Source organism: Clarias gariepinus, chromosome 22 (assembly GCF_024256425.1).
Source record: "Clarias gariepinus isolate MV-2021 ecotype Netherlands chromosome 22, CGAR_prim_01v2, whole genome shotgun sequence".
Taxonomy (NCBI): Eukaryota; Metazoa; Chordata; class Actinopteri; order Siluriformes; family Clariidae; genus Clarias; species Clarias gariepinus.
In genome coordinates, this window is record NC_071121.1 from 17,307,075 (window position 1) to 17,322,520 (window position 15,446).

The window sequence follows — 15,446 nt, forward strand, 5'->3', positions numbered from 1 at the left end:
GTTTGTTTGTTTTAAAATAAAATTTCTATTTTTCCAATTCAGGACCAACTCTCCCTCAATTTTGCACAACCCACCTCAAAGCTTATATCAAATATTAAGCTTTTTCTCCCAAGAACCATGGAATGGCACAAATGGCACAGTTTTTAAATGATGAGGATTGGTTTGGGACCCATGTTGAACCACTTTGCTCCTGTGACTCCTGGATCATTTGTTTTTGGTCAAATTAAAAAACAAGACATATCACATTGAATGGCTTAAACATACTAAAGAAGCTAGAGAAGAGAGAAGCTGTTTTCATGGTTTTGCCCAGGAAAAGATGTGCACCTACTTATTATTGAGCTTAATATCATTACAGTTTACTCTGTTGTTTTTTCTTAAGCAACTTTAGGTCTACTTTTGTATGTGTCATTAACAATTGACAACTAAGGCAATACAGTCAGGCTCAATTGTACACCACCCACCACCATATACAGTACATCACCAACCTGCAGTCTGTTCCTGGCCCATGCAAAGCTCTCTTTCTGGGTCCCCTCTCTTTCCCAACACTAATTTACTAATAATTGTTTGCAGCATAGATCTAATGGGAGTTTTCTAACCTTCACTTGAAGGCACATACTGGAGAGAGAGATAGAGCACATTTTTTTCCATCTCCATCTTCCATCTGCCAGAATAGATTTTGCTGCTAAATCATATACAATTCTTCTGTAGTCTCGTCTTGGTCTTATTAAAGCTATATACATTTCAATTATTTAAAATCAGATTCTCAAAATTAAGACATCTAACACTTTTCACCTTTTTGCCCTTAGTTAGTTCACAATGTCCAAGTTATATAACTACCTCTCATTTAATCATTCTTTCGATAACTTTCTTTCGGAAAAAAATGTACACAATTTGCTTATAGCTTAATGGTTTACTTCCCTTACAGGTTACTGTATATATATAATTTTTTTTATTAATTTTTTTTACATATAGAAATGATTTTTTTATTAAATGGCTAGAACACATGATTTTACTACTAATTTAATGATTATTCATGTAGTCATTTTAATGCTGTCTACATGCATTTTCTTTCGTCTAAGAATCAACACTTTGTCATGGCAGTCGTCTTCTTCATACTCCGGTCCAGTAGGTGGCGCATTTTAAAGTTGGATAACTAAAGAAGGAAAAGGTAGAAGAAGACGCGGAGGAAGAGGCAACTTGCGTATCTTGGGGCTTTGTTTTCGAATTTAGGTATTAATTGTGTGTTTTTTTTTTGATGAAATCAAGCCAGATTGTAGAGTAGCTATGCATTACTTTTACATAGGATATATTTTATATGTTAGTGATAAGGCTGAAAATCCCCGTCCATTCAGTGTAGCTTGCTATTAGTGTTAGCATAAACATGCTCAGCACGGAAAGATACTGAACTGCGTTTAACTCTGACTTCATGTAGAGGCTCCTCAGATTGTCTGCGTTATTTCTATCCGCTTGTTTACTGCAACTAGCACGAAATGTTTATACTTGGATATAATCCCCAATGTTTACTCGTTAACACTTTATCCACACATTAATAACATTATGTCCAGTTTACAAACTCTTGAAGATTTACTCTGGAATTGGATCATTTGATCATAGCGGGTCTTAGTGTTAGGCAAAAACAACCTAGTTTAAACCTTTTCTTCATTGGGTAATCATTTATCGAACAGAAATAAAGCCAAAAAAACAAAAACGTGGACAATACTAACAAAGTCTTGTTATTTAATCGCTTGTTGATCCACCAGTAACCTTTAACTTTTTAAAAAATAAATAATGGCATGGTGAAAAAAATATGTTGTTAATCTGAGGTTGTAATGAACCAATACTGAGACCTGTTACGTTCAGATGATTTATTATAGTTTTTACACAAAAACATTAAAATGAACAAGAGGGGGTACTAACCTTTTGGCATGATCATGTGACTTATCTACATTCTGTAGGTTCTGTGTAAAACACCATGTGCAATCAAGAAGTTGTGTATTGCTTGTATTGTTTTTTGTGCATGCTGGTAATTGCTACACCTAACATTGTGCAATTGTCAAGTTAGGTTAACAATACATTTTTCTTGCTGTATGCATTTATTATTATTTTTTTTTCAGAAATGGCGGGCGACTCTGAAAAAAGAGATCTGGACATATCTGGGGGTAAAGAGAGAAAACGTAGTCGTTCACGTTCCCGAGACCGTGATCGAAAGAGTTCTCCGGGCAAAGAACGCAAGCGGCATCGCTCACGTGAACGGAAACGATCACGAAGCCGATCTAAATCTGCAGAGAGGTATTCAGTCTAATGATATTGCAAAAAAAATTTCACCCATTTATTATTTAGTTGTTTGTAGTGTAACAATGATCCTGGGGTCCGGAGTTCAATTTGGTTTTAAGAAGTAGCTACATTCAAGAGCAATCCCAGTAAATTTTATAAAAAATGCATCAAAAAGTTTAGTGTGCATCATCTCCCATTTTACTTTTGTCAGAAATTCAGTGTTGTGTTTTGATTATATTTTACAGGAAAGGTAAGGGCTTGTTCTTTGATGGAACACCATTAGTTTCGTCAGTTCAGGAACAGTTGAGTTGACCTCATTTTATAGATGCTGTCACTACTGGGAATAGTAGTAGTGACAGCATCTGAACTATGGGTGCAACCTATAATTGATATAGTTGACCAATACTGATGACCAAATTAGTTGCAAAAGAATTTTATTGTCATTAGTTTGTGTTATTATTTTGTGTGTTTTTCAAGCTAATGACATGTAAACAATACCTCTTACTTATCATATTGACATATGGCAAACATAAGAAGTTTTGTCAGTTTGTATTTGGACTGAGAAAATACCTGAATAGACTCCTTTCTATTGCTTCTACTTGCAGTTAAATTAGAGTATTGTGTCTCTATGGTTGCTCACCTCCATGATGCAAAGGGTGTGTGACAGGTGGAAAAAGCTGAAGCTGCTCTTTACTTTTATAAACATGTATGACCTAGCCATATTGGTTGTGGGAACATTAATCCAGCTTTCTGTTTTTTTCACCAGAGATCGCAGACAAAAAGACAAAGAAAGAGACAGAGAGAAGGACAGGGAGAGAAGTCGTAAGGATCGTGACAGAGACAGAGGGGCCAAAGACAAGAATAAGAAATCCAGGTACAGTATGAGCTGATTCTAATTTTATGTTTATGCCAGTTTTTACATTTGACTAACACATTTTGTTAACCTAAAAGCTGGAGAAAATAATCTATTTTTAATTATTAGCCTAAATTTGTCTTCTCTGTTTAGGAGCACTTCGCCTAAATCAAAAGATACAAAAATCAAGAGAGAAAAAGATGTGAAGATGGAAGAGGAGGATCAGGAAGAAAAGAAAAAAGAGAAGGTACCCCATTACAGAACGGTTCATTTGTTGTTGACTTGTGCATCTATTTTTTTTTATTGCATCTCCTTTCTTTGTCATATTGTTTCAGGTTCAGCCATTGTCTCTGGAAGAGCTACTGGCTAAAAAAAAAGCAGAGGAGGAGGCAGAGTCCAAGGTGAGAAAAAGAAGTCACTGTTATAAAATTTGGAGAAGTTACATAAAATATTATTGATCAGGGTGTGTATTTTTTTTTATCATGCAAAATATACCAAACTAAGCAATGGTTAAGATATATCTTGTATAAAAATTTTGATTGATTCATGACCACATGGCACACAGGGCAAGGGTAACGCATACATGTGTTCAGTGTATTTGTTTGATTTATTTTTCCTAAATATGCAGATAATTACTGTCCTGTTTTGTGTAGCCAAAGTTCCTGTCTAAGGCTGAACGAGAAGCAGAGGCTCTGAAACGCAGGGAGCAGCAGACAGAAGAAAGGCGCCGACAGATTGATGATGAGAGGAGAAAGAGGAGGGTTTTTCAGGATATTGGAAGGAAAATGTTAGGTGAGGCCTGGAGACGAATGCCAAATCATTTGATTCAGTTGGTTGATTAGATGATTGGTTGGGGAAACAAAAACAAAAGGGGGGAGAGAGGGCAAGTGATTCATTTGGTTAAATACTTGGAATTTGATCTAAAAAGTTCACATATTGCTCCTTTGCACATTTACATCACTGGAATTCATTTTTAACACTACCAGTTAAAAAGTTTCGATGCAACCTCTAATTCTGTGGTCTTTCCTGATTTTTATTTATTTCTTCATAAAAGGAAATAATGTTTTTATTCCTAAAGGTCCTAAAGGTATCCTAAATATGCAATTATCTCTTTTGAACAGATGATGTTGAGATGTGTCTGCTATTTATGCTCTGAAAAACTTTCATAATGGATTTTTTTTATTTGATTTTGTCTGTTGCCGTTCAAATTCCCAGTGGTGTATCTGTGTTTTCTCTTGTGATATGATATTTTTGGCATCATACAGAGGATCCTCAGGAGCGGGAGCGGCGTGAACGCAGGGAGCGGATGGAGAGAGAGAGCAATGGAAACGAAGATGATGAGAGTCGACAAAAGATAAGGGAGGAGAAGGACAAAGGCAAAGAACTTCAGGCCATCAAAGTAATGTTCTTTTTATGTAATAAATAAATAAAGGTTGCAAGCTATAGCTGTTACTCAAAAAGTATAATAGTGTAATAAGTTATGTTAGCAAAATAGCAGCTGTTGCATAAACTGTAGTTGTGTTGCAATACAAATTAGAGATGGCCGATTGTTCCACAGACACACATGCACGATAATATTTTTATTATTGTATGTCATTACTTCCATATTTCTTTTTCCCTAGGAAGCACAATGTTGGGTAATTGCATTATTACAGGGTAATAGTCCTTAGATACTGACAATGTAAATGATGGGAGATCCACACCATAAAATTTATTTCTAATATGTGTAATTTCAGCTAGAATCATTTGATTTTATTAGTTAAATGTAAAATTGATTGGAGAAGAGATCTTCCCCTTTTATCCACAAAGGGGTCAGTTGGGTTGTAGGATTGATTCCCATAATGTTTCCCACATCATTTCTACATTCTGGTAGCAGTAAAATCAGTGATGACTGTGGTTCTGCAAGCTTCCTGTCGAATAAGCACTGTAAAAGCTTTTTGTTTTTCAGTCAGTCATTAACTGATGCTGTTTCTGGATTTCTTCCTGTATGAAACTGTCTTTCTCTGCCGAGCATGTGTGACCGTCAGTTTTTTACAGCAAAACTGCTATCAACTCCTCCAATAATTGTCTCTAGTTGTGAAACATAATAAAAAAAATGATTATTATTATACAAATGTTTAATATGATTATTTTATATAGACGTTTCTTTTTTTATATCTATTATTATTATTATTGTAATATTTTTGGTCTTGTTGTATTTCACAGGAACGATATCTAGGTGGAATGAAGAAACGTCGTCGCACAAGGCACCTTAATGATAGGAAGTTTGTGTTTGAGTGGGATGCTTCTGAGGACACGTCAATCGATTATAATCCAATGTGAGTATGGAAAGTATTGTAATCATTTAACCTGTTTGTTTACCCACAATGCCCTGTAGAATTATTTAAAAAGTATTTTATAAATGTAGTGCATACAAACTGAGAAAAAACTAATTACACTGAGTAAGGTTTAGGTACTCAATTAATTGCACTAAAGGTATTTATCTAAGTAGTTATGTCCCAGACAGTGGGCTTCATAATAATAAGCTGGATGTTATCGTTCATTTGCATTTACGACATTCATGAAAATCCTGTTGATTCTGAAAAAAATAAGTTTGTCTTCTAATTTGATTTATTAAAAAATAGATTTCCAATTTCATTTGTCAAATCAAGTCATGGAATACTGCACACTTATTCCTTTATTAAGCACTTTATTTAAAAAAAAAAATGTAATTCTTTTATGGTCTGGATTCCACAAAATGTTGGCAATATCCCTCTATATTCTAGTCACAATGGCTATGATTGTATCATGGAATTCCTGCAGATTTTTCAGATGCACGTTTATGCTGCGCATCACGTTCTACAATATCCCAAAATCTGGATTTGGATTCAGTAACTTGAAAGGCCATGAAAAAACACTGAAGTCATTGTTGTTGATAAAACAAACTTAAGGTGATTTTTGTGTTGGCATGGTACGTTGTCATGCTGGAATAGCCATTAGAGGATGGGTAAATTGTGGCTGCACATAGTCAACACGAATGTTTAAACAGGTTATGGCATTTAAGTGTTGATTGGTATTAACAAACCCAGAGTGTACCAAAAATAGATTCCATACATTACTATACCACCTCCACCAACCTAGAATATTGTTGGCACCAAACTCTATTTCTGCTGCGGCACAAAGATAGCAGGGTTAGAGATTTGTCATACAAATCTAGGTTTTTCCAGCTGTCCAGTATTGGTGAGCCTTTTGCTGTTGTAGCCATAAACTATGTAAGCGCTTATTTGTTTTAATATCATGATTATTACTCTGTCTGTGTGTGTTCAGATATAAAGAGAAGCATCAGGTGCAACTATACGGCAGAGGATTTATTGCAGGTATTGACCTCAAACAGCAGAAAAGAGATCAGTCTCGTTTCTATGGAGATCTGATGGAAAAAAGACGCACAATGGAGGAAAAAGAGCAAGAAGAGTGAGTTTCTCTCTGTGTCTTACTCATTTTTAAGCAAATATTATATATGTTTAATGTCACCTCCACATGAAACCAAAACTGTACTGAAAGCTTTTTCAAGTTTTGCCTATTTTGTGTTTTTCTAGACTGCGTCTTAAGAAGATGCGCAAGAAGGAGGCCAAGCAGCGTTGGGATGACAGACACTGGTCTCAGAAGAAGCTGGATGAGATGACAGACAGGGACTGGAGAATCTTCCGGGAGGACTATAGCATCACTACTAAAGGAGGAAAGATCCCTAACCCCATCCGCAATTGGAAGGAATATGAGTTGCCGTCCCATATTTTGGAGGTCATCGACAAGTGCGGCTACAAGGTGAACTTTTATATATTTAGGCATATTGTAGATTGTGTATAGGAGTGGTACGCTGTGCTTTGTCTGCCGATTGTCACATGATCACAACTGAGCCAACGGTTCTTCTTTCTATTCGTTCATACTCAGTGTGCGTGCGTCACTCGTATTATCAAAATCCGTGCACGCGTGTACTGTTAAGTATATAACAGTGTGTGTGTGTGTGTGTGTGTGTGTGTGAAAGTCGTCCTACACTGTAGCGCTCTCCCTCTTCCTCTCGTCTAACTTAGCCTCACACTGCTCTGTCGTGATTCTTTTTAAAGGTAACGTGCGGGTTAATTTGTTTTATTTTTACTTTACATTTTGTATTAATTATTTTATATTAATATTTTTGGGTTGTGGTACGAATCGTCTGAATTTTCATCATTTCTTATTAAGAAATTTGCTTTGATATGCAAGCCTACATCCGGAACAGATTATGCTTGCAGTCCAAGGTTTAACTGTATGTATCATTTAAAATTCATAATTACGCTTTAAATTTTATTGAGATTTGTGACCATAATACCAAAATATTTGTTTCAATACCGATTCCATCATGAATTTGGGGCTTTTTGTACATTCTCTGAGCCAGAGGCACTACTTCTTTCTATTAAAAAAAATGGGTGATTAGTGAAATAGAAAAATTAGGATAATGAGTGCGGCATAGCAAAGGCCTAATTATTTTGTAAGATACCATACCTAAAAAGCATTTTTTAATGAGACTGATTAGATATCACAATCTAGGACTAGCTTTTATATCATACTGTCAAAAAAAAAAAAAAAACTCCTAAGACTAACCCTGGGTTTTATGGGTCACATTAAGTTTGTTTGTAATTACTAATATAAATTGTACTGTACATAAGAGGGCTGTACTGAAAGTAATGTAAAAGTGCACACAACATTTTAAACCAACATAGAATGTTGAAAATGCACCCTTTGAATCTTTGAACTCTACTCTTGAATGCTCTTTAAACATCATCTTTGTTGCAGTTGATGGTTTCCCACGGCATGGTTTGTTTTTAATGCTTGTTTCCCCTTCTCTAAAATTATTTACCCATCTGTGCACATTAGACTAGTTGATGGTGATGTCTCTTAAAGTTTATAATAATGAAGATAATGTTATAGATAATGAAGCCCTTAATTTGTATCTATTGTTTTAATTTATCAAGGTTTTTTTCCCCATCATTTTGTTTTTACATTAGGACCCAACACCTATCCAGAGGCAAGCCATTCCTATTGGCCTACAAAACCGTGACATCATTGGTGTGGCCGAGACCGGTAGCGGTAAAACTGCAGCCTTCCTTATTCCCTTACTGGTCTGGATCACCACGCTCCCGAAGATTGACAGGTAAGAGGTCGGGCTCTGAATATCTGTTGCATATGTGTGGCTGGCTAAAAAAAGGCACTGTTTCAGATGCAGTGTGCATAATCAGGCTTGGCAAAGTAGTTGTAGTAGCACTAATAGGGCTGTTGACTCTATGCATCGTTACTCTGGACAGGAAAACATACGAGTAGTATGCATGCACTTTGTCTGCCAACCATTGCATGATCACAACTGAGCCAATGATTCTTTTGTCCGCTGTGGGATTGTGGGTAATCGTCTCCCATGTTCAGTGTTGGTGTCTATTTGTGTGCGCATAAACTGTTTATTATAACATTGTGACCATGTGTGTACGTGCGTAAAGGAAAAGCAAGTGTCATTAATGAGGTTCCTTAAAAAAGATTGAGTTTCCAGAGTCTCTCTCTGTCAGAGAGCAGTGATTGTTAGCGTCAGTAGAGAGTTAAAGACGTTAAGTTGTTCAAGACGTTACACGACAGAGCAGTGTTTGTGTGCACTTGTGTGTGTTTGTGTGTTTGTGTGCGCGTGTGTGTGGAAACACTGCTCTGTCGGGAAACTTCACACTAACAGAAACACTTCTTAAACTATCAGGATTCTTTTCAAAGGTAAAGTGCAGGTTAATTACATTTTGTATTAATTATTTTTCATATGAATATTTTTGGGTTGTAGAATGAATCTTCTGAGTTTCCATTATTTCTATTTTTATATATATATATATATATATATATATATATATATATACACACATACACACACACACAGGACCACATTATAGCCATAATTACAATGTTAAAACTACCTAATACTTGAAGTGAAATTACGTCTTTTAATGATAAATATAAAACCAGAACGATCTCGTACTGTGGTGCTACCTGTAAATGAATGTGCATGTGTTTGTGCTTGTGTCCAGACTTGAGGATTCTGATCAGGGACCATATGCAGTGATTTTAGCCCCCACACGTGAGTTGGCCCAGCAGATTGAAGAAGAGACCATTAAGTTTGGCAAACCACTGGGCATTCGGACAGTGGCTGTGATTGGTGGAATCTCCAGGGAGGACCAGGGTTTCAGACTTAGGATGGGATGTGAGGTCAGCAAGTATCACATTTTTCATTCCTTATATTTCACTGCTGCCAAAAGGCAAGGTATTTGTATACACATTGTATATATAGATACATATATAGTTTTACTATCACCACAGCACAGTAGCCTGTTTTGTGTTTCTATTTTTTGATATGAAAACATTTTAATATTTAAAAAAATCTATGAATTCATTTTTAAATTATTTCCATGAAAATAAATGATTTTAACATTTTATAAATTAAGTATGTTTTTATACATCAAATCAAATATCAAATCTGCTTTTATTAATTTAGTGATTATTAAAAAGGAAAGAAAAAAGATATCACAGATCAGTGAAACAAAAGTGCATTAATGACCAGCTATTTTATTTGAGTCAGTAAATGTGCATTATGCATATAAAACAGCCATAAAGGTTAGTTAACTTTCCATAAAATATTAATATTATAGGTCTTTACAATTTGTCAGACATTATATAGTACAATTAATAATAATAATAATAATAATAATGTAATTTGTAGGTTGTACTTTTTAAAGAATTTGCAAGAATTTGCTTAAAAACTATTTCTGCTTCACTTTTCTGTCATACTTTGCATTATTTCCCTTTCACTTTTGTATTTTAGTTTGCCCATGTTCATGTTGGTATCCAATTTGACAGTAGCTAGCCAACATGTTTTTGGGGATCCTTTACTTCAAATTCCACAAACTGTTCCCAGCATGAGTACCTTCTCAAGTCAGTTGTTGCGTTCAAACAAGGAATACGTGAAGTAGAATTATGTTTGCTTAGTGATCTTGGATTTCATCAAGGTCTTTGGCTTGATGTTTTGGGTAAAAAAAAATCAACAATAAAACTCAATGTTCAAAAGTGAAAGTAAGATCATCTCCATAAACCGCGAGTGGCTGCCTGATGTTCCCAGAGAGTCTGTGAGGGCCGCGGAAAAAAATTAAGCATGTTTAATTTTTTGCACAGAAAGTTTGTAAACGTAATCATTCAATTTGTTAATTACAATTGTCTGTAAACTCTAAAGTCTTTGTGAGGAAAATCGTAGGAGATCACTAGTTTCTGAAATATTAAGACTGGCACAACAACTAAACCATATAAAGTATAATGTAACAATCAACTGATTTTCTTAAACTGTATTTGCATGCTATTGTGCAGGATGCATATAGCAAGAAAATAGCAGTAAGGCTAAAATTCAACCTTGTGAAGCATCAAACATCACTTTACTTACACCATAATTAGTTACTATTTACATCTCCAAACTGATAACGATCAGTCAAATAGAACCTGAGTCATGAGGGGGAGAGGACCGTTCCCTTAACTTCTACAACAGTTATAATCTATTAAGAAGACTAGTATGATCAGTTTTGTCAAACGTTACACTATGGTCAAGCCATACAAGCAAGGAGACACGACCCTGATAAAAGGCCAGTAGTAGGTCATTTACGACTTTATCAAACATTGTCTGTGTTAGGCGATGCCTAAATTCTGACTAGTATGTTCATTAATGTCCTTCCTATGTAGGTATGAATATAAATGCTGAGCTCCACATAATTTTACACGCAGACACATAGAAATGTAAAGTAAGCATAAAAAAAAATGAGTTTAGACCGAAATGGAGACTCCTTCAACATATCAACAGTTTAAAGAATAACTTTCCATTTAAAATATGTTTGTTTATTATTTATACATTGGCAGGGCTTATTGACATAATATGAATTAAAGCAGTTTTAAGGGTATTAGTTTTTGTTTGAGGTTTTATTTGTTGGAGTATCACTATGACTAATTTATAGATACTCTATTTGAACCACATCAAGTGCATAAAACTGGGATAGTAAAGAAAAAAAATAGCAAAAAGATTACTTATCAACCAATGAATGGGGTCAGGGGAAGCTTAAATGTACAAGGAGATAAAATTTTTTGGATAAGGACAACTGCCAAATGCCATAATGTAAATATAAATATTTTATAGTTATTAATATTTATTGTTTTCATCATCAGATAGTGATAGCCACACCTGGTCGTTTGATTGACGTTTTGGAGAATCGTTACCTGGTACTCAGCAGATGTACATACGTGGTACTGGATGAAGCTGACAGGATGATTGACATGGGTTTTGAACCTGATGTCCAGAAGATTCTGGAATATATACCTGTGACCAATCAAAAACCAGACACTGATGAAGCTGAGGATCCAGAGAAGATGACGTTAAACTTTGAATCTGGGAAACACAAATACAGACAGGTCAGAAGTACAGAAACAAAGTAGAATCCCTTACATTTGTGTGCTCTAAATACTTTGTTTTACAAATAAGCATTGTTGTTAATTCTATGTTTTTCCCATAGAATTTTGCTTATTTACCGTGTCTCTTTTATTTTACTTTTTTAGACAGTCATGTTTACAGCCACTATGCCTCCTGCTGTAGAGCGATTGGCCAGGAGTTACCTGAGGCGCCCTGCTGTGGTATATATTGGTTCGGCAGGTAAACCACATGAAAGAGTGGAACAGAAGGTTATTCTGATGTCAGAAGCAGAGAAGAGGTAAGAACATTCAGTAGTGAGTACCTGCAAGTATTCATACTCTCAATAATTTCCAAAACTTCAAAAACTTATTACTTGTGTTCTTTTTTATTTTTATTTTTACTTTGTTCTTGAAACAGGAAAAAGCTTTTGGAAGTCCTCTCATGCGGCTTTGAGCCTCCCATCATTATTTTTGTTAACCAGAAGAAAGGGTGCGACGTATTGGCCAAGTCTCTGGAGAAAATGGGGGTAATGCGAATGCACATCTCCACTATCGCCATTAGCAATAATAGTGCCCATTCAGCATTGTCCTTTTGTAATTTTGTCTGTGTACTGTATTTATATACATGTTGCATGTATCTCATATATAACACACGGTATAATTTCACTTATCCTGATGCTTCTGTTCTGTGGTATTAAGCCATCAGATTTTTGTTTGGAGATTGGAGACATTTCTTTCCTTAGACAATATGATACCTGTCCCTTCTTCGTCTTTGTGGGTGATGATTTTCTTTTCAATGTTTTGTCCACAGTGCCAAAACAACCACTAACTGGTTTGTCTACCATGAAATTAATGTGCTTGGTTGAACTCCATAGGGTTGCCTGACTTGAGCTGCATAGAGTATGGGTACTGTCAAGACGAGGATAAATAACTATAGATACACTAATTAATGCTAAAGGTGCCCTGACCAAGTATTGTATAGTATAGTGCATAAATTAACATAATTTTCAGAAGATCGACCTTAATAAATATTTGGATATTTTGAGATAAAGGATTTTTGACCTGGTCATGAGCTGTAAGCCATAATCATAAATAGAAAGAGAGAGTTTTATTTATTAAATTACCAAGGAATTTTTTTTCACAATATTTTAATCTTTAAAGTGCCCCTATTATGCCATTTTAAACGCTACTAATATTGCTTTGAGTCTCTTAAAACAGGTTTACATGCATGCAAGGTCAAAAAACTTTAGTTTTCTCCAAAAATAGAATTAATTTCATCCCATTTCTAAATGATTCGTATATGACTTGTGTAAAGCAGTTTAAAGAATCAGTCTGTCTAAACCTATCCTTTCCGTGAGCCCTCACTGCTGTGATTGGTCAGATGGCGTGGTGATTTATGATTGGTCTACCGCTACAGCGTGTGTCGGAAAACGAAACGCCCATTACCATAACTGAATGACAGCTCTAGAGACCTGTCAATTCATAGGGTAAAATCGAGGCCATCTTTTCTATCAATTCGAGCTGGAGTCTGAAGATGAGGCGGTTAAAGTGGCACATCGACTTTCACAGCGCAGGATACAGTCTCTTCTTGACATGATGTAACGTTAATCCACATGGAAATTGTACTGTTTGTGGGCGGGCAAGTTGTTTGCGATGTAGAACATGGGCGGACATTATGCAAATGTTACTTAGTGACGTCGATCCGTAACAGAAAAAGATTCGAATTGCTAACGACTCGTTTAGGCGAATGTAAGCCGACTTTTTAATTGACATAAACTTTATTTATCGTGCACTGTCGGTGTCACAACTTTGCAGATAGTTTATGTTCACATACAGCTACATGACACACTGCATGAAAGATCATATTTGAAAACGCATAATAGGGGCACTTTAAATACACGTATCTCCAAAATACAAGTTCCTGTGTATTTGTATTTATGATTGTAACATGACAAAATGTTGAAAAGTTCAAGGGGTATGAATACTTTTGCAAGGACCTGTTTAAACATGATGATGCACCACAATGTTCTATGGGACTCTTAATGTCTAGCATGCAATAGTTCAAATATTAACAGGCAAGTAGAAGGAGCTAGAAGCTGCTTTTCAAAAAGTTGTTACAGTGGAACCTTGGATTGCAAGACGAGCAAAAATTTGTAATAAATTTTAACTTAATAAACTGAGCCAACAATTCTTCTCTCTCACAAGTGTCATTAGAGAGGTTCCTTGTTAAAGATCTAGTTTTCAAAGTCTCTGGCTCTGTCAGAGAGCTATGAATCCGTTATTGTGTGTATGCGCGAGAGAGTGTCATTAGAGAGGTTCCTTGTTAAAGTGAAGGTTAAATGTGTGTTATTTTTACTTTATATTTAGTATTACTTATTTTTACATGCATATTTTTGTGTTGTGGAATGAATCATAGGAGTTTCTTTTCTTTCTTTTGGGAAAATTTGCTTTGATATATACGAGTGCTTTAATGTATTTTAAGTTATGCTCACATTATGCTTACAATCCAAGGTTCTGACTGAGAATAATCCACAAATAAAGTTTATTACAGCTTTTTCCAGCAGCTAATAATTGTCAATTTGTAGTTAGAGCCCACACATGCACACTAACTCTTCTTCTCCCATTAGCAATTACCTTCCTTGTCTTCATTATACAGTATAACCAACTCATATTCATTGCAGCACCAGTTTCAATGCACATTTCAATTCCACCGTGTTTTCACACACTACAGTATAACTTATTTGCAGTGGCAGCTGTGACTACATTGAAGAAAGACAATACAATTAAACTCCTACCTTACCTTTACCTCTTTGTTTTTGTTTTTTTTAGTACAATGCTTGTACACTTCATGGTGGTAAAGGACAAGAGCAGAGAGAGTTTGCTCTGTCAAATTTGAAGGCTGGAGCCAAGGACATCTTAGTGGCCACAGATGTGGCAGGAAGAGGTATAGACATCCAGGATGTTTCCATGGTTATCAACTATGACATGGCCAAGAACATTGAAGGTGGGTTTTCTGCTTCTCCTCTACTCTGTATCATCCTTATCTTTTCTCAATTGACATCCATGCCCATGTCTGTGATTTTGGTGTTGGCACATGAGAGTGTAATGGTCGGGTGGGGACCTGCTTTTGGCCTTATAGTGTAAAATGTCCTTGTAAGTAACTTTTGATTGGTTTGTGTTGTTAGATTATATCCATCGTATTGGTCGAACGGGTCGTGCTGGAAAGAGTGGAGTAGCCATGACCTTCTTGACCAAAGAGGATTCATCGGTGTTCTACGACCTGAAGCAGGCCATACTGGAGAGTCCTGTATCTACATGTCCACCTGAGCTCGCCAACCACCCTGACGCCCAGCATAAGCCTGGCACCATTCTAACTAAGAAAAGGAGGGAAGAAACCATCTTTGCCTGAAATGTAAACATCATTCAAACATGACAGTCCCACTCTACACTGTTGAATTCCCCCCCTTCCCTTTTCCATTAGTATATTTTCTCTCATCATATGCAATAGCGTTGGTCTCCGTCTTATTATTCTGATGGCTTTTTCATTTTTTTCCATTTAATACTCTGTAAATCTTTTCCATGGAAGGTCATCCAGAATACTGTACTCATGGTGTTATTTGGCAAAATACATTCATATGCACCACTGAAATGAACAATAGTAAAGAAAGTTTTTACTTTATATTGTTTGAAATGATTATTTAAAATAGTGTAAAAGTTTCAGGCCAGAGTGCTTTTGAAAATATGAAAAAAATTGAAAATATTTTCCCATTAGTCAGTGGATGTGATTATAGTTCTTAATGAATGTTTAATTTTTATGAACTGGAAATAAAGCCTATTTGGCTGA

The 15,446-nt window shown here is 35.7% G+C and overlaps 1 protein-coding gene across 1 annotated transcript; it reads left to right on the forward strand.

Moving 5' to 3' along the window:
- Positions 1–1,163: 1,163 nt before the first annotated feature.
- Positions 1,164–15,446, forward strand: ddx23 (DEAD (Asp-Glu-Ala-Asp) box polypeptide 23). The gene is made up of 17 exons (XM_053483298.1): positions 1,164–1,230; positions 2,115–2,289; positions 3,041–3,148; positions 3,281–3,374; positions 3,463–3,528; positions 3,781–3,919; positions 4,393–4,526; positions 5,333–5,445; positions 6,434–6,577; positions 6,703–6,928; positions 8,146–8,291; positions 9,193–9,370; positions 11,363–11,605; positions 11,750–11,901; positions 12,021–12,129; positions 14,432–14,606; positions 14,788–15,446. Exons 2-17 carry the CDS (start codon positions 2,117–2,119, stop codon positions 15,009–15,011), a joined length of 2,424 nt encoding a protein of 807 aa, XP_053339273.1. The 5' UTR covers positions 1,164–1,230; positions 2,115–2,116; the 3' UTR covers positions 15,012–15,446.

Excerpts from the sequence above, each read along its gene's own strand:
- ddx23 (XM_053483298.1), top strand. The coding sequence starts at position 2,117 with ATGGCGGGCGACTCTGAAAAAAGAGATCTGGACATATCTGGGGGTAAA. Across the intron at positions 2,290-3,040 it reads CGATCTAAATCTGCAGAGAG|AGATCGCAGACAAAAAGACA; the intron begins GTATTCAGTCTA and ends TTTTTTCACCAG. Across the intron at positions 8,292-9,192 it reads ACGCTCCCGAAGATTGACAG|ACTTGAGGATTCTGATCAGG; the intron begins GTAAGAGGTCGG and ends GCTTGTGTCCAG.